Here is a 17,567-nt window from a genome sequence, read left to right on the forward strand (position 1 = left end):
ACCCCCTAAGTGTCCTTCCCTGCAGGCCTGGTCACCCCCAACTACCCTCCCTTGCCAGCCTGGTTGCCCCTAACTGCCCTCCCCTTTAGGCCTGGTCCCCCCAACTGCCCTCCCCTGTAGACCTGATACCCCTTAACTGCCCTCCCCTGAAGGCTTGGTCCCCCCAACTGCCCTTCACTGCAGGCCTTGTCCCTCCCAACTGCCCTCCCCTACAGCCCTGGTTGCCCCTAACTGCCTTCCCCTGCCAACCTGGTTGTCCCTAACTGTTCTCCCTTGCTGGCCTGGTCACCCCCAACTGCCCTCCTCTGCTGGCCCTGTCATCCCTAACTGCCCTTCCCTGCAGGCCTGATTGCCCCCAACTGGCCTCCCTTGCAGGCCTGGTCCCTCCCAACTGCCCTCCCCTGTCAGCCATTTTGTGGTGGCCATCTTGTGTCCACATGGAGGCGGCCATCTTGTGTGTTGGAGTGATGGTCAATTTGCATATTACCCTTTTATTATATAGGCTGATGGCAGGAGCTAACATTTATGTAATCCTTATCACATGCCAGGCACTATTCTCAGCTATTTAAATCTGAGATTGTCACAGAGCACCCTGAGTCCTGAAGATACTGTTACTATATATTCATTTGACAGGTGGGGACCCCAAGAGCATGGGGAGTTTGAGTAGCTTGCCCACAATCACATGGCTTGGGACACTTTGCCTGAGTGCCTTTCTGAATAAGAAAAGTTATAAAAACTCAAATAGTAGTACACCAGTGGTTGACATTTACTGAGTATTGGTTGTGTGCCTAGTACTATTCAAAGTACCTCACAAGCATAAGCTCACTGAACACTCACAGTAAAGCTACAAGGCAGGGACTATTTATTATTAAGCCCCTTTACAGAGGGGAAAACTAAAGGTCAGGGATGGTTAAGTCACTGGCCCAAGAACGTTGGAGGGAGGGGCTTACTGTCATCATGTCATCGCACTTCATGTCAGGCTCGTCCTCATCCTCGCTTTTGTTGTAGAACTTGCGGAAGAAGTTGAAGGCTACCACAGTGTACAGGTAAACCACCACTGCCAGGAGGCCGACAGTCATCACCAACTGGGGATAGGCAGGGGCAGGTCAGCTCCATGCTCCGGCTTGCTGCTCCCCCCCCCCCCCCCCCCCGCCTCCATGCCCAGCCTTCCCCATCCTTACTTAGGTTCAGCCATGCACCGCCCCCCCCCCCCCCCCGAGCCTACTACCCACACCCACCCTCGCTTGGTGGCCTAGCCTTGTCCCTCATCCCTCCACCCCTACACAGACTGCTAACTGGTCCCTGCCTGGCTCACACGCTTCCGTCAGGTCCTCTCCACACCTGTTTCCCATTGTGGGTGACAGAGGAGAGGATGGTGCGCAGTGTCTTGACTCCCATGGCAATGTCCAGGAGGTGAGCAGCAAAGAAGAAGTTGTTGTAGTGTCCCAGGAGGGACATCACCATGTACCAGCCCAGGTACAGGAAAGACTGCGGGCACACAGGGTCAGGGGTCAGGGAGCATGCAGGGATTCGTGGGGAGCACTCTGGGAAATAACACCCAGGGAGTCTGGGGACATTTAAGAGGGTGTGGGGTGCTCTGGGGATCAGATGCCATCTTTAGCTGGGGGTGGGGGGCCCTTGGAGGTTCAGGAGCACTCTGGATGAGGAGCCATCCTGGGGAAAGTTGGGGATCCCTCTGAAGGAGAATACAGTCTGGAAATTAAACAGCACTCTGGGTGACAAGGAGCCTTGGGAGTGTCAGAGCTTATCCTAGGATCAGAGATGTGCAGGGCTCAGGAGTCAGTCCCTGGCCAGGGATACCTAGGGGTGGAGCCATTTTCCTGCAGGTCCCTCCCCCAGTACTGGCCCCTCCTTACATTGTCTGTGAAGATGACCCCAAACTTCCAGATCTGGTACTTGATGTCAATGGACATGAGCCTATGCAGGGTGGAGAGAAGAGGGATGGCCAGATGCCTGAGGGTCCAACCCTGGCCAATCCCCCAGCCTGCCCCAGGCCTGTGTGGCGCTACCCCAGGCGCACCAGGTAAGCAGCCCCGGTGGTGGTTCAGGCTTGCGCTCATGGTGGACTGAGATCTCCAGCGAGGCCAGATCCATGCCCAGCAGTTCGGCAATTCGCTCCCGTCCATAGATGTCCCCGTGCTTGTCCAGGACCTGCACAGAGAACGTGGGGCCATGCAGACATAGCTGGAGTGGGGGAGGGCCTTGGCTGGCGTAGGGAGTCCTGGGGACCCTCAGAACTTTGTGTGGTAAATTAGGGGTACATTTTTCTAGGGAGAAGGGCCAGAGCTTTCTTTGTATCCTCAGGGGGAGGGTCCAACAGTTATAAAGGTCCAGCTGATTCATTAACCAAAGTAATTAGGATAATTTCTGATTAGGATAATTTTTAAATTAGGATAATTTCTTATTTTTAGGTAGGTTAGTAGGCAAGGAGTTGTATATACTTTTAAAAATATATATTTTATTGGTATTTTACAGAGAGGAAGAGAGAGGGATAGAGAGTCAGAAACATTGATGAGAAACAATCATCGATCAGCTGCCTCTTGCACACCCACTACTGGGGATGTGCCCTCAACCAAGGTAAATGCCCTTGACCGGAATCGAACATGGGGCCTTTCAATCCTCAGGCTGATGCTCTATCGACTGAGCCAAACCGGTTTCGGTAGGAGTTGTATATAACAGGCCTCTTGTTACCTATAAACTTATCTCCTCACCTCACTGCCTCACTCTCTCTGCTGCAGAAACAACCTGCTCACAGTTCCTCACATGCACAGGCACCCTCTGGCCTCGGGCCTCCCACTGCTGTCCCCTCTGCCTGGATTCTTCCCCCGGATTTCCACTTGGCTCGTTCCCTCAGATCCTTATTGATTAGAGAGCCCTTTCCTGACCACCCTGCACGAAAGAGCAACCACTACTCTGCCTGTTTTCTTCTATATCACTTATCACAACTTGAATGCTATAAATGTGTTCATCAATTGTCTTTCCAACTCCAGTGTCAGAATTACTGTTGTGTTTACTGCTGAATCCCAGGTCTCTAAAATAGTTGAACATTGGTATGCAGTTTGAACAGTTGTTAAGTGAATAAATGATGGTAACAGCCAGATACTGTTCACATAGTAGGTCATACAATCTTTACAACTAGTCTATGGAGTCGGCCCTATTGTTACCTCATTCTGAATATGAGGGAAACTGGGTCACAGAAAGGTTGACGCAGCCAGGAGTAGAAAAAGCAGGCAATCTGGCTCCTGAGTCTGTATGCTTAAAAGAGTAGTTCCTCCTTTTGAAGTAATATTTATGAAGTACTTACTCTGTACCAGGCACTATGCTATCTATGCTCATTGCCTGCATCATCTCATTTGTCAGAGGGAGGGTTGCTTATCATGCTCATTTCAAAATGGGCAAACTGAGGTGCTCCTGGTCCAGGTCACACACAGAGCTTGATAGGACTGGGCTGGCCTGGTGGCAGCAAGGGACCCAGCCTGGAAGGCCCTGTCACCACCCTATCCATGCATCTCACCTTCCGCTTGACAAACTTGTCCCAGTAGTTGCTGGGGAAAGACCTGTCAAGAGAGATAGACCACGAGATATCAGGACAGGAGGGAATAGGAGCCACTAGCCAGTCCAACGTGGTTGAAACCCCAATGTTTTTCTTACAGGGGACCCCACACTCTCACTCTGAAGACCCAGGCCTGAAGTTTGCCTCAGGCCAGCCATTACCCCCACTGGCGTCTTTTGGTGCAGCCCAAGTGAGGCCTGGCGCTGCCTTTGGGGCGTGGATGTATAAAGACCCTCATCGGCACTCAGGTGGGGAGGACTCCCCGCCAGCAACCTGGTCCTGATCCAGCTCTGCGGGGAGTGGTGTGCTTTCTCACACAGTTTTATGTAATTTTATTTGATGATTCTGGTCCTATATTGACCAGTTTTCTGATTGATATCTCTGATACAACAGGATAATCCAGGCCCATTGTATATTGACCTGCCCCAGCCCTGAAATAGGCCACTTCTTCAAGGAGCTTGGTTCCTTTTTGTGGAAAATGGCATTTATAAGTCAAGGTCTTGGGCAGATACTTTTTTATTTATTTATTTATTTATTTACTTACTTAATCCTCACCCGAGGATATTTTTTTTTTAGAGAGAGTGGAAGAGAGAGGGAAAGTCAGAGAGAAACATCAATGTGAGAGAACTCATTGATTGGTTGCCTCCTGCACTCACCCCAGAGCCTGCAACCAAGGTACGTGCCCTTGACTAGAATCGAACCCGAACTCTTGGGTCCACAGGCCGATGCTCTATCCACTGAGCCAAACTGGCTAGGGTAGGCAAATACTATTTTAAACAAGTGTTCCTCTGTCTTTTTGTTAAGCATGTGTACTTGGATGTGACATTGAGAGGGAAGGATGTGATTGGTGTGGCTTCCCTCCCTCCTCACACCACCCACACTAGGCAGGACCCCTAGTAACTTCCCACCTTTACCTAGAACTCACTGTGCCTCAGAAACCATACTAACTCATTTCAGAGTTACAAGATTTTTTTAGGTCAATGTTATTATTTATCCTTACTTTACAAATTAAGAAACTGAGACGCTAAGTGACTTGACCAAGAATTCCCAGCCAGGATATGACCAACCCAAGGTTTAAATCTGATCGGACGTTCTTATTCTAGAGGCATTCCCCCCCATCCCACCCCTCCCGCCCCCCACCCAAGCCCCATATGGCACGAGAAATAGGACTCCATCTGGGGGAAAGGGAATGGGCTGGCGTGCACATGGGGTCCACAGTTCCAGCACATTGCCCTCACACACCCTCATTTCCTCTCTGGGCCCAGTATAAAAACCAAATGATTTCACATTTCCCACTCATGGCCCCTGGGTGAGAATCCCACATGGGGCAGGGTTTAACATGCAAGTTTCCAGGCTCCTCTCCAGACTTCCTAAACCAGAATCTCCAAGGCCAGGGCCCAGGAGTCTCCATGTGTCACCCCTAAGGGACTGCAGAGGGAATGTGTCTACATTACAGAGAGGAAGACCAAGGCTTGGGGAGAATGAATCAGGCTGGCAGTGATGGAAACCCTGGTCTTTTGAGGAAGCCAGGACTGGAGTAGAAACGCAGCTGGGCTCCCCCCATCCACCTGGAGGTGGGGACTGGGTCCTTACGGCGTGTTAAGCACCAGTCGGTCCCACTGCCCCTTCACATCGTCGTCCTCAGGCTGCTCAGTGATGTAGAGTCCGTCAAACTCCAGCTTCCGAGCCAGCTCCTTCTCCCGCTTAAAGATTACCAGGGGCACCTAGATTGTGCAGGGAGGTAAGGGGGCTGGTGTCAGGCGCCTCAGGAGACCATAGCCTCAGCAGGTGCCAGGAGATCTTGTTGGAGCCTGTGTGAGCCCCACACTGGAGTGAACAGGGCAGAGATGGGGAAGTGTGGGCAAGGGGGTCTGGGCTGGGATGGGGGAGAAATGGGAGAGCCCAGAAGTGGTGCCTGATGCAGCCTGTGGCTTACCAAGGGAGGGAGTTCTGAACTCAGATCTTAAGAATGAATAACACAGAGGCAGGTGAAAGGAGAGAGAAGTGGAGCAAAGCATTCCAGGGCAGAGGGACAGCAACTGCAAAAGTTCTAAGCCAAAGAACTCTGTTTATCCAATTATAAAATGCCAAGATTTATTAAAATAGATCTTATGGAATCCAAATGGAAACTCTCGTAACAGTACTTATGGGGCATCACAAACCTCAGGCATAGTTGATGTCAGACTCTACATTCCCACTAGCACCCATGTTATGTTAAGAGATCTTAATTCACCAACTGACTAGCATGCGGGAAATATTCCAAATTTAAAAAACCTGCTTCTTGATCCAAAAATTAAGTCATAAGACCTGTCTCCTCAGCTGTGACCCGAATTAGTTCCCAGTTTGAAGACCCCAATCCTGTCCCCATCCCCCAGCCCTTAACCCAACACCAGGACCCTTCTGTCTCCCCTCCAGTGTAAGATCCCACAGCCTGCCCCAGGTCCTCTCAGCCAGGGTCCCCTTCCCCTCAGCACACAAGCCCCTGCTCAGGAACATGGCATGGCCCACCTTGAGGCAGTTGTAGCCAATGATGCAGAGAAACGCCACCAGTGTGTGCAGCAGGCTCAGACAACGCAGGGCAGGCTCCATGTAGCCCGTGCTCTCCTCCAGGAAGTAATACACCATATTCTCATCCTCGTCGCCCTCTGCTTCTTCACCGACGCCTGAGCCCCAGCCAGAGCCGCCACCAGACCCTGTGCCTGCCAGGTCCCCGGCTGCTGAGCCCTCCAAGTCATCCTCCCCTGGCGGGGAGTCTGAGACCTGAAGGGGAGCAGAGGTCAGTCACAGGCACCTGGTCTGCCATTACCAAAACCCACTAACAAACCAAACAGCCTTCATTTCTGAGGTTGTAGTGGGCCCCTGTCTGAGACAGTGGGGAAAGGACTGTCAATCAAGATCAAGGGGTGGGCCCACAACTCTAGCTAGCAAATCAAACTATGTCCTGGGAATCTCACTACTGAACCAAGTGACAGGAGGACTGAAAACAGAGTGGATCATCTTAGTAGTGAAGTCTTAAAGAGACTGACTACTAATATTTACACTAATACTAAAATTAGTAGTAGCTGACATTTACACAGTTGTTTCTTATGTCAGGTACTGTTCTAAGTCATGCAACTAGTGAGTGGTAGATCAGGTTTCACTCTCCCAGAAGTTGCCAGTGTGGCTCAATGGTCGAGTGTCGACCTATGAACCAGGTCATGGTTCGGTTCCTGGTCAGGGCGGGCATATGCCACAAGGGTTTTAGGCTTGTGTGGGGCATGCAAGGCATCTCTCTCTCCCCCTCCCTTTTTCTTTGAAATAAAAGTCTGACAGGAGCCAGCCTGGAAGATGCCTCTCTGCTAGATGCCTCTCTGACCTGTTATGTAGGCATAGGCCCCAAGGATCCCTTTGTCCTTCAGGATGCCTGGTTCTTACCCTTTCCTTCCCATTTCTCCCTCCCTACAAATGTCTCTTTAGCTTATGTGAAAGCCAAGAAGTTTAACTGCATCAATGTGTGTTGCAGAGACAAAGGCCTGTGGCTAGGGGCACAGGACAAATGGCAGAGCTGAGTACGGGACCCCGAACTGGCTCCCTGTTCTAACTCCTACAGGCGCTCAGACATCTGCCCAGACGGACCCACACACTCACACTCACTCCAGTGGGGTCCCAAGATTCAGGTGTCCAGCCTGAACATTTCTGGTAACCCCGGGCCCAACACCTTGTCCCTGGTGAACTGCAGTGACCCTGTGAACTTATTAGGGGCTGAGCCTCCCACCCCACAGCCCAACTCCTCCTGGCCCCTCATGACCAGCACCTTATAAAACAGCAAGATGAAGTTGATGGCAAATGCCAAGAAGAGGGCAAGAAATCGCAGGGTGTAAAAGTTCCGGGAGAGGTAGTTCTATGAGGAGGAGAGAAAGAGAAAGAGAAAGAAAACTCACAGGCCACCCTCTTCCCATAACACAAGTACCCGAGTCCTCAATATTTGGTCCCACAACCTCTTATTTTTTGAGTGCTTACTGTATATCAAGACCTGGGCTAAGAGCTTTATTTGCAGGAACTTGTTTAATTCTCACCACACCCTATGAAGTGGGTACTGCTGATATGACCACTCTACAGATGAGGAAATGGCGGCTCAGGGAGATGAGCTGCCTTGCTCAAGGTCATAGCCAAGAGGTGACAGATGTGGGATTTGGAACCAGGCAGTCAAGCTCCCAACCACTGCTGCTTCCTGTGTGAGGTTACCCTGTCTGCTTTACCACAAGCAGGGCACACCTACTTCCATCTCTCCCTCCCTCATTCTTCTCGTAAACCCTCACTAAACCACCTTTTGTCCAGCATGTTTCCTTTAGCCCCTGATGCCAGGTTGGCCCTAGGAGAGGAAACAGGAGGTGGAGCCCTGGACCCTCCCTCCCAAACACCCTCCCTTCTTCCTGCTTGGATGAGATGAATTGTCCCCCCAATAGGAGTAGCTGGGGCTGGGGTGACGGCTACAACCTGAAGGCTGACAGCCAAGAAGCAGGCCATAGCAGGAAGAACATGGCCTTGGCGGGATTTAGCTCCAGCACGGCAGTGGGATGCCTAAGCAGGTGGCCCCAGATGAGCAAAGGAGTGGAGGTTGGAAGAAGGATCACGATTAAGAGCAAGGAGAGGCGGAAGAGCCAAATGGGAACAACCTAAAACTTCTTTCCTGTGTTCAGGTCCTGGCTCTACTGGGACATCTCTGCCCTCTTCCCAGCCTGGCTTTCACTAAGAACAAGGTGAAGCCGAAACCGGTTTGGCTCAATGGATAGAGCGTCGGCTTGGGGACTGAAGGGTCCCAGGTTCGATTCCGGTCAAGGGCATGTACCTTGGTTGCGGGCACATCCCCAGTAGGGGGTGTGCAAGAGGCAGCTGATGGATGACTCTCTCTCATCGATGTTTCTAACTCTCTATCTCTCTCCCTTCCTCTCTGTAAAAAATCAATAAAATATATATTAAAAAAAAAAAAAAGAACAAGGTGAAGAGGAGAGGGGTGTGAAGAGGACGCTGCAGCATGCTGGATCCTTACCAAGAACTTCACCCTCTGCACTTCCAGTTCTCCCCAGAATTCCAGGCCCCCACCTCTGCTTTCCTCCTTCTTTGAATGGGGTGGGGGAGGTGCTGTCTTCTTGGGGGGTTCTGGTGGAGGCTCAGGGACTTCTTCCTTCTCCCCGTTCTCAGCACTGTAAGGCAGGACAGAGTGTGGAGTTACCTGAGCAATTTGTTCATTCATTCATTCAAAGCCATGTACAGGGGGCCCGCCCCATTCCTGGCCCAGGTGAAGACAGTATTGGGAACACAGTGATGGGACAACCTCAGGCCCTGTCCTTATGCTCTCCAGCCCAATGGAGTACAGATCTGTCACCAGACGTGGCAACCCAGTGTGGTCAGGGATGGCATGAGGGAAGCTGGGAGCCCTGAGGAGACATTCCTTCAACTTAGGGATGTGATGTCAAGGTAGGCTTGGGCCAAAATTCAGACGATGAGGAAGACTGAGATGAAGCACGGGGGAAGGTGTTCTGGGCAAAGGCTGGGGGGTAAGAGAGGAGCATTCATTTCTCTCCTCCCTTTCACAGAGCCCCTCCTCTGGGCCTGGCTGGGAGATGCTGAGGACATTGGGTAACCAGGACAGCCTCCTGGCTCGGGCCCTGACCTCAGAAGGCTCTCCATCCAGGAGGGAGGCAATGATAGATGCTGGGCCCTCTGGGCCCCAAGGCCACTCACTCAGCTTTCTCTGGCTCTGGCTCAGGTTCTGGCTCTGGTTCTGGAGGCAGCTCCTCTTCCTCTCCGTCCACCTGGCAGCAGGGCAAGCATCAGAGTCTCGAGCCCCCATCCCTGGGTGCCTCGAAGTGTTGACCTGCCTGCTCACCTCTGGGTCCCTCCCTGGTCATCTGCTTGGGCATCCAAGTTTCACAACGCCCTTGCTAGAAGGGAGAGGGACTAGGACTCGTTTTACGGAGGGGAACGGAACGCCTTGCTCAAGCACCCAGGTCAGGCTGACACCAGGGTCAGGCTCACAGGCCAGGAGGGAGGCAATGATAGAGGCTGGGCGCTTTGGGCCCACAGGCCACACACTCAACTTTCTCGGCTCCAGCTCTCTCCCCCACCTTTCCCATCCCCTTGACAACCACTCCCAGGGGGCACTCACAGCACTGTGGGCAACTCATTCCCCACAACCATCTGTGTCTCTGAGGGTCTCTCCTGGTGCCCCCCCAACCCCACCTCGGCTGCTTTTAATTTCTGGTCCTGTTTCCCCTCAAATGTCATCTTGGGGTCTCTCGCTCTGTGACTCCAGATATGGTTTTCTTTCTGTTCCAGAAACATCACTTTTTTTTCATCAGGAGCCCCTCTCCAGGCCTCCACCCGAGTCCATTTCTGTGTCTCTGAGTGTCTCTCTGTTTATCTCTATCTCTGTGTGCGGGGCCGGTTTCTCTCTCTGCGCATCCCTGAGTCTGAGTCTCTCTTCCCCTCCCCTCCCGTCCTTCCTCACCCCATCTCTCCCACACCCCAGCACCCGCCTCGGCTGCACTCTCACCCCCAGCTTCCTCTTGATGATGGGGGAGCCCTCTGGCGTGGGCGGCTCCACCGGCGTCGTGTCGCCCATGTCCCCGAGGCCTCCCGGGGCCCCTTCGAGCCGGAAGGGGCCCCGTTCCGCCGCGGCCGCGGCCCCGTCGGCGCCTCCCGGGCCGGCCTCGCGGGCGGCCCCTTCCTCGCCGGCGCCCTCCGCGGCGTCGCCGGCGCCCTCGCCCTCGCCCTCGCCGTCCGCTTCGCCGCCGGCCCCGGGCGGCTGCTCGCCGTGCACCTCGTCGCCCGTGGGGTCGGGCATGCCGGCCAGCAGCTCGGTCACCGTCACCTTCTTGGCGCCCTCCACGAGCCCGCCGCCGAAGAGCGAGCCCCAGAGCAGGCCCAGCGCGCCCGCCGCCAGCCCCGCGCCCGCCGCGCCCGCGCGCGTCACGGCCGCCCAGAGCAGCGCGGCCGCCGCCGCCGCCGCCTCCCGCGCCGTCAGCCGCCGCAGCCGCCGCGCGCGCCGCCGCAGGCCGCGGTAGCTGAGGCCGCGCAGCGCCCGCGCCAGCGCCGCCGCCACGCGCGCCGCTGCGCCCGCCGGCCCCGCCGCGCCCTCGGGCCCCGCCGCGCCCTCCTCGGCGCCCTCGGCCGCCTCCGCGCCCTCCTCGTCCGACTCCTCGGGCTCGCCCTCGGGCTCCGAGATCTGCGCGGCGATCTGCATCTCGAAGATGGTGTCCTCGCAGAAGCTGACGAAGAGCTCCATCTTCTCCGACTCGCCGCCCTCGTTGACCACGTCGAAGATGAACTGGCGCTTGGACTCCTTCACCTGCGGGCGGGGGACGGGGGTCAGCGGGCAGCTCCGCTCCACGCGGCCCCTGATAGCGACATTCGTGTTTTATACTTATGTTTTAATAATTTAAAGCAAAATTATAAAAGTAAGTGAACATTCTGCTCGCTGTAGACTCTCTTCAACAAAGCCAGGCCCTGTTCCAAGCATCTTACATATATTGTCTTACTTAATCCTCACAAACAACCCCTAGGGCTTGCTCTTATCCCCATTTTACAGACGGGGAATTGGAGGCCCAGAGGGTCACCACGTGCTGCAGTGATGCTGCTGAGAGGTGGCAGATGTGGGACTGGAATTCCCAACAAGCTGGCTTCAGAATATGATTTCAGCCTCTTTGAGACACAAAGGTTCCTCAGCCAGCCTGCCTGGGTTCAAATCCCAATTCTGCCACCGAGTACCTGGGTGATTTCCATGTAACTCTGGGCCTCAGCTTCCCCCTCTCTAACATGGGACAATAGTAGGACTTACTCTGTAGGGTTGGTGTGATGGTTAGATGAGTTAAAGCACATGTGTCAAACACAAGGCCCTCGGGCCAAATCCGTCCCGCCAGGCCTTGCAATGTGGCCCGCACTGCGCTGTCATCACTGCACTCCGCTGCGTTTCCATCACAATGACAGTTTATGACTGTTCAGTAAACCATTCGGCCCGCAATTTAGGCTCGATTTTAGATTTTGGCCCCTTCTCTGATTGAGTTCGACACCCCTAAGTTAAAGGATGCTGAGGGGTTAGAACCGCAGCCTGCGCCTCACCCATGCTGCGCAGTGTTTGCTGTTACACTGCTGAGGAGCCAGGCCACACCAGCAGCGGAAAGCGCATGGGAAGGGTGAGCAGGTGGAAGTGCATGTTTGGAGGACACATTAAGGGAATGAGTGTCACGTGGGGAGCTTGAGACAGGCAAAGGGAAGGCGGAGCTCCCAGGGCAGGGACAGGCATATGAAGGGCCAGGGCTTCCGGTGGAGGCAGGGATGTGGCAGACATCCAGGTGCAAGGATGGTGCATTCACTTTTTGGCTAGATGGGGGGGGGGGGAAGGGGGGAGGTGAGTATGCAATGGTGCCTCAAGGACACAGTGTACAAACTTTGAGGGTTCCTGTGGACCATGTGAAGGAGCTGATGTGCAAGAGTCTTGTGAGAGAGCACCAGGGATTGAGGGAGGAATGGGTGTAAGGAGGGCATGGTGGCATGGGAAGGTGGGAAATATGTGACCATGTGGGCTCACTGTACAAGCGGAGATGGGCACATGGGGCAGGCATTCAAGGGCCTGAGGCCAAAGCAGGGGTGGGGAGAGTGCTGGTGTGGAGGGGCCTACAGTTCATAGGATCAGTGTATGTGAAGCAGGTATAAGTGTGCAAGCGGGCCCCAGGAATCAGGGAGGCCCGAAGTCATGAAGACAGGGCTCAGTGTGGGACATGAGCCAGCTGTGCAAGAGCCAGGTGTCCTCTGAGGAGACATGAAGGGCCTAGCTGTTGAGGAGGTTGTGGGAGTAAAAGCTTCATGGGCTGTAAGTGGGAAAGGGTGTGCAAGAACATGTGGAGGAGTATGCAGGTGTCTTGGGGCACCTGAGGAACAAAATGGAAGCGTGAGTTTAAAGGGAATGCAAGGGGTATGCAGGCTGGTGTGCAATGTGTGTGTGAGCCGGAGGGCCACCGGGACCACAGGGGCACGGCTGGGGACTGAGCGTGTGTGAGAGGCATGTGTGAGTGTGAGAGATTGAATGATAGGAGTGTGTCAGGTGGGCAGGAGATGATCTAGGGCCACATGAGTGTACTCTTGGGGTAAGTGAATGTATAAAGACACGAACACTTTTGGGTTGGGCATAGGAGGGGCTGAGACAGGGCCAAGAAGTAGGCCTGCTCACTAAGGACATGTGGGGGCTCTTATGGGACTTGAAAGGGTAGTCCAAGTGTGCCTGGGTGGTAAGTGTGCGGGGCTACAGTGAGGGCATGTGGGAGATGAATGGACAACTATATGGCATGCTAGTGCTGCATCCAGAATAAGTGGGATGGGCATTGTGTGGACACATATAGTGGCTGGTGAGGGCTGGGCTAGCATTCCATGGCCCGCAGGGTCCCCACAGTGAGTGTGCAAAAATGTGGGCATGCGTAGGCCAGGGTCAAAAGAGGGCAAACTAGGGTCTGCTGGGAAGGTGAGCTAGGGTTGGATTCCAGTACATGAAGGTGTGGGCTTGGTCGAATCAGGACTCTAAAGGCTCCAGGATAAGTGTGCAAATGGTGAGGACATAGTGTGCTAGCACCACAGTGAGGGCACACAGACTCTGCTTCACATACAAGGGGTGTGTGTACATCCATGTGTGCGCCAAGGCAGACAAGGGGAACGGAGGGTGTACAAGGGCGCTGCAGGACCCGTAAAATGTGTGTGAAAGGGTGGGCATGGGCTTGTAGGAGCAGAGCAAACGCCCACCAGGGTCTTCAGACCAGATGTACAAAGCATGCATGGAGTCCAAGGGTGCGAGGAGCATGCCCCCAAACCCGGGAAAGCCAGTGAGCGAGGTCGTCTGACCTGGGGCATCTCCCACTGGGTGCGGTTGGTCTCTGAGATCTCGAAATAGATGCGCTCGATGCGGCGGGAGGCGCCCATGATCTCGATGCGGCCCAGGTAGGGCCGGAAGTACTCCAGGATGCTGTCGGCCAGCTCCAGGAAGTTGCGCAGGCGCGGGTCGTGTGGCACGTGCTCTGACAGGTCAATCAGCAGCACTGCCACGTTGAAGCCGATTTCGCGGGCTGGCTCCTGGAAGCGGTTGGCGAACTCCTCGCAGTTGATCATCTCGTTTTCATCCGCTTCAGAGCAGGACAGCAGGAACTGGATTTCCGGGCTGCTGAACTGCTTCTGGCTGTCCATGGCCTGGGTGCGGCAGGGGTGGGGAAGAGGTCAGAGGGGTGACCTGGGGAACCTGAATGCTCTTCTTCTTCTTCTTCTTCTTTTTTTTTTTTTTTTTTTTTTTTTTTTTTTAATATTTCATTGATTTTGTACAGAGAGGAAGGGAGAGAGATAGAGAGTTTAGAAACATCGATGAGAGAGAGTCATCGATCCACTGCCTCTTGCACACCCCCCACTGAGGATGTGCCCACAACCAAGGTACATGCCCTTGACCGGAATCAAACCCGGGACCTTTCAGTCCCCAAGCCGACACTCTATCCATTGAGCCAAACCGGTTTTGGCTGAATGCTCTTCTTAAAACAACTACAGACTTTTCATGAAGACAGACAGGTCCAAAATCTTATTAACAGCTGGCACTGGCGAGGCTGTACCAGCCATTAAAATGTTAAAATATTTAGCTTCGTCCCCGAGCTCTGTGTGCTATCCCGGTGTGCCCGACAGACCACTCCCCACCCGGCCTCCTTCCCCCTCCCCTGCCTGCGGGCCATGGCCTGCCAGGGGTCCTCAAACTTTTTAAAGTGGGGGCCAGATCACGGTCCCTCAGAGAGCTGGAGGGCTGGACTATATGAACTACTAATTCCTACTGTAACACCTCGGCTGCGCTCACTGCCCAAAAAACCTGGTGGGCCGGATCAGACTCCTCTGCGGGCCGCATGTGGCCCGCGGGCCGTAGTTTGAAGACGCCTGGCTGCACCTTAGGCGCTCTTGGTCCTCTGACTGTGGGTGGAAGATGGAGCTGAGGCGTTTCTTGCCCTGCTTCCTCTCTGTGCCGGTGTGCTCCTTGTTCCAAGGTGAGTCCCACAGCCCTGTCCACGCAGCACCTTCTGTCTCCAAGTTAGGTAACTACTCTTTCCTCCGGGCCAGCCCCTGACTAATGCTTGCCTCAACCTCTGACCCTTTCCCAAGTGCCCCTTCTACATTTCCAGCAACTAAAAATTGACACCTGACGCATGGAAGCCTCTGAGTCACACCTGGTAACAGTCATGTGCCCATCACCCAGAGTTAACAAATGCTGCGAAAAGATATTTTTCAAATACTACATTTTAAAAAACATATTGTAGAATTAAAACATTACAGGTATGATTGGAGTCCTATATGATATCCTTCTCTTGCTCCACCCCGCCTCCACTATCCTAAACATGTGTCAGTACTTTTACTACCTATATCCCAACATTTTTCTACAAAAAAAAAAAAAAAAACAACAAAAAACTGTATCCTGTGCATTTTTTCAATTTAAAGGAGCATGTAATTTGAAACTTGTCTTTTTTCACTCAGCTGCATGTTTTCTTTTCTTTTTCTGTTTTATTAGTCCTCATCCGAGGATATTTAAAAAAATATATACTTTATTGATATTTTACAGAGGAAGGGAGAAGAGGAGAGGGGTAGAAGAGTTAGAAACATCGATGAGAGAGAAACATCGGTCAGCTGCCTCCTGCACACTCCCTACTGAGGATGTGCCTGCAACCAAGGCACATGCCCTTCACCGGAATCGAACCCAGGACCCTTCAGTCCGCAGGCTGATGCTCTATCCACTGAGCCAAACCAGTTAGGGCCTGAGGATATTTTTCCATTGATTTTTAGGGAAAGTAGAAGAGAGACTGGAAAACAAAGAGAAACATCAATGTGAGAGGAACACACCAGTTGGTTGCCTCCTGCATGAGCCCTGACCAGGGCCTGGGCAGGGAAGAAGCTTGTGACCAAGATACGTGCCCTTGACCAGAATCGAATCCAGGACCCTTTGGTCCACAGGCCAATGCTCTATCCCTTGAACCAAACTGGCTAAGCCAACTACTGTATGTTTTCTAGATCTATTCATGTTGATATTTGGATCAAATGAATTCATTTCATGGTAGTATTCCTGTTTTAGAAAAATAGTACTCTTTATTCTCCTGATGATGGACACTGAGGTTGTTTCCAGTGTTTTATTTTGCAGGCAACACTTAAATTGAATATTTGGTGCTGATCTCCTATGCAAGAGGCTCTCTAAGGCAGTTTTTCAAATGTTTTGACTGCACCCACAGTAAGAATACATTTTTATAAAAAAGAGGTTTCATGACACAATTCTGACTTTCATTGAGCAACTCCCTCTGTAATGTTATATTATATTTTATTTCTAAAGATGCAGGTCATGACTTAACTAAACTAATTTCATGATCCACAGGTAGGTTGCCACATGCAGTTTGAGAAATGCTGCTCTGGGGTATGAACAAAAGTGAAATTTTCTGTCTCTAAAAAGTGCTTTGTAGTCAAGAACTTTGCAAAATGCTTTCTAAATGAGTAACATGCTTTGCAAATCATGAAGGGCTCTAAAAACCGCAGAATGTGGAGACATAATCACACAGGAACTCCTCACCTTCTACCCTCATCCACAGAACTATCTTCTCCCTTTATGATGCAGGGTGACACTGAACCCTTAAAAGTGCCCCCCTGCCCACTGGGGGCCTGGGACTCCATCCCCTCCATTCAGTCCTGGACTCTGCTCTTGTGATTTGCTGCTTTCTCTTTGTCATCGTCTGTTTGCCCACTCCCTTCTTTTGAAATGCCTTCTTCTCTGACATCAGATCCCTAAAGGTTGGGGGAATTCAGGCCTGGAATTTGCATCATTTTCTTTAAATATACACCCTCCATGGAGATATCATTGAGGTCCAAGGCTCTGGATGTCATCTCATACCAATGATGGCCAAGTCTGCATCCCAGCCCTGACTGCTTTCCAGAATCCAAACACAGCTAAAACCCTACCTAACAACTCTTTGTGGATCTGTTCCCCAAATTGGAAATGGCCCAAACTTTTGATTTCAAAACCTATCCTCTCACGCTCTTACCCATCTCAGGAGTCATCCTTGATTCCTCACTTTTATCTCACCACCCACACCTAACCCATCAGCAAATCTGTCAGCTCTGCTTTAGACAGATCTAGGTCTCACACACTTTACCCCTTTAGTAGACCTCATTCAGGTTACCCCTCCCCCTTTGTCTCCCATTGTACCATTACAGCAACCACCTCCCTGATCTCCCTATTCCCCATCTGTTCCCAAAATCAGCTGAAGGGACCCTGGAAACATCTGAGTCAGGTCACATTTCCCCTCCTTGCCCCCTTTCCTCTGAGAATCCTTCCTCAGCTCCATCTTACTCAACTTAAAAGTCAAAGAGGCTCTGCCTATCTGCCCCCTTCACCTCTCAGACTCTATTTCTTCCTCTCTTGCCACCAACAGCTCTCTCCAGCCACATGGCCTCCTTTGCATCCCTCTGTTCCCACCTTTCAGTTTGTTGTCTCCTTCGCCTGGGATGCTACAACTTTCCCACCCCACCTCCACCCATCTTCACATGGTACCTTTCAGCTTTTCCTTCAATATTCTCTTCTAGAAAGACCTCCCCGGACCATGCAGATTACAAGATTTATTCAAACCATACTTTCTTATACAATACCCTGCTCATTTTCTTCAGACCACAGATTATAATCTGAAATTATTTCATTTATTTACTTTTTTCCATCTGCCCCTCCACACTGGGCCATCAGCTCTGAGGATGGGATCTCTGTTTTGCTCTCTGCTACACACATATTCACCAAATGAATTAAGCATCTTGAAAACTTCAAAGAGTTTATAACTGTTACAATTTTTAAAAATATTTTTTATTGATTTCAGAGAGGAAATGAGGAAAGAGAGATAGAAACTTCAATGACAAGAGAGAATAATTGGCTACCTCCTGCATGCCCCCCACTGAGGATCAAGCCTGCAACCTGGAT

General features: G+C 52.3%; 1 protein-coding gene across 8 annotated transcripts in view; it reads right to left on the reverse strand.

The window, feature by feature from the left end:
- RYR1 (ryanodine receptor 1) overlaps positions 1-17,567 on the reverse strand; it is a 125,639-nt gene that overhangs the window by 3,163 nt on the left and 104,909 nt on the right. For 6 of the 8 annotated variants that reach the window (XM_036408257.2, XM_036408255.2, XM_036408253.2 and 3 more), the window contains 12 exons: positions 13,445-13,786; positions 10,110-10,904; positions 9,299-9,369; positions 8,604-8,757; positions 7,368-7,454; positions 6,083-6,334; positions 5,168-5,298; positions 3,536-3,578; positions 2,042-2,172; positions 1,878-1,938; positions 1,342-1,488; positions 951-1,085 (listed from right to left, as the gene is read on the reverse strand). In XM_036408257.2, the coding sequence (XP_036264150.1) occupies positions 951-1,085; positions 1,342-1,488; positions 1,878-1,938; positions 2,042-2,172; positions 3,536-3,578; positions 5,168-5,298; positions 6,083-6,334; positions 7,368-7,454; positions 8,604-8,757; positions 9,299-9,369; positions 10,110-10,904; positions 13,445-13,786 (2,349 nt within the window). Of the gene's footprint in view, positions 1-950; positions 1,086-1,341; positions 1,489-1,877; positions 1,939-2,041; positions 2,173-2,675; positions 3,475-3,512; positions 3,579-5,167; positions 5,299-6,082; positions 6,335-7,367; positions 7,455-8,603; positions 8,758-9,298; positions 9,370-10,109; positions 10,905-13,444; positions 13,787-17,567 lie in introns of those variants that run through there. The other 2 variants (XM_036408258.2, XM_045570913.1) reach the window with 2 other exon arrangements.

This window comes from Pipistrellus kuhlii, unplaced genomic scaffold (assembly GCF_014108245.1).
Source record: "Pipistrellus kuhlii isolate mPipKuh1 unplaced genomic scaffold, mPipKuh1.p scaffold_m20_p_38, whole genome shotgun sequence".
NCBI lineage: Eukaryota > Metazoa > Chordata > Mammalia > Chiroptera > Vespertilionidae > Pipistrellus > Pipistrellus kuhlii.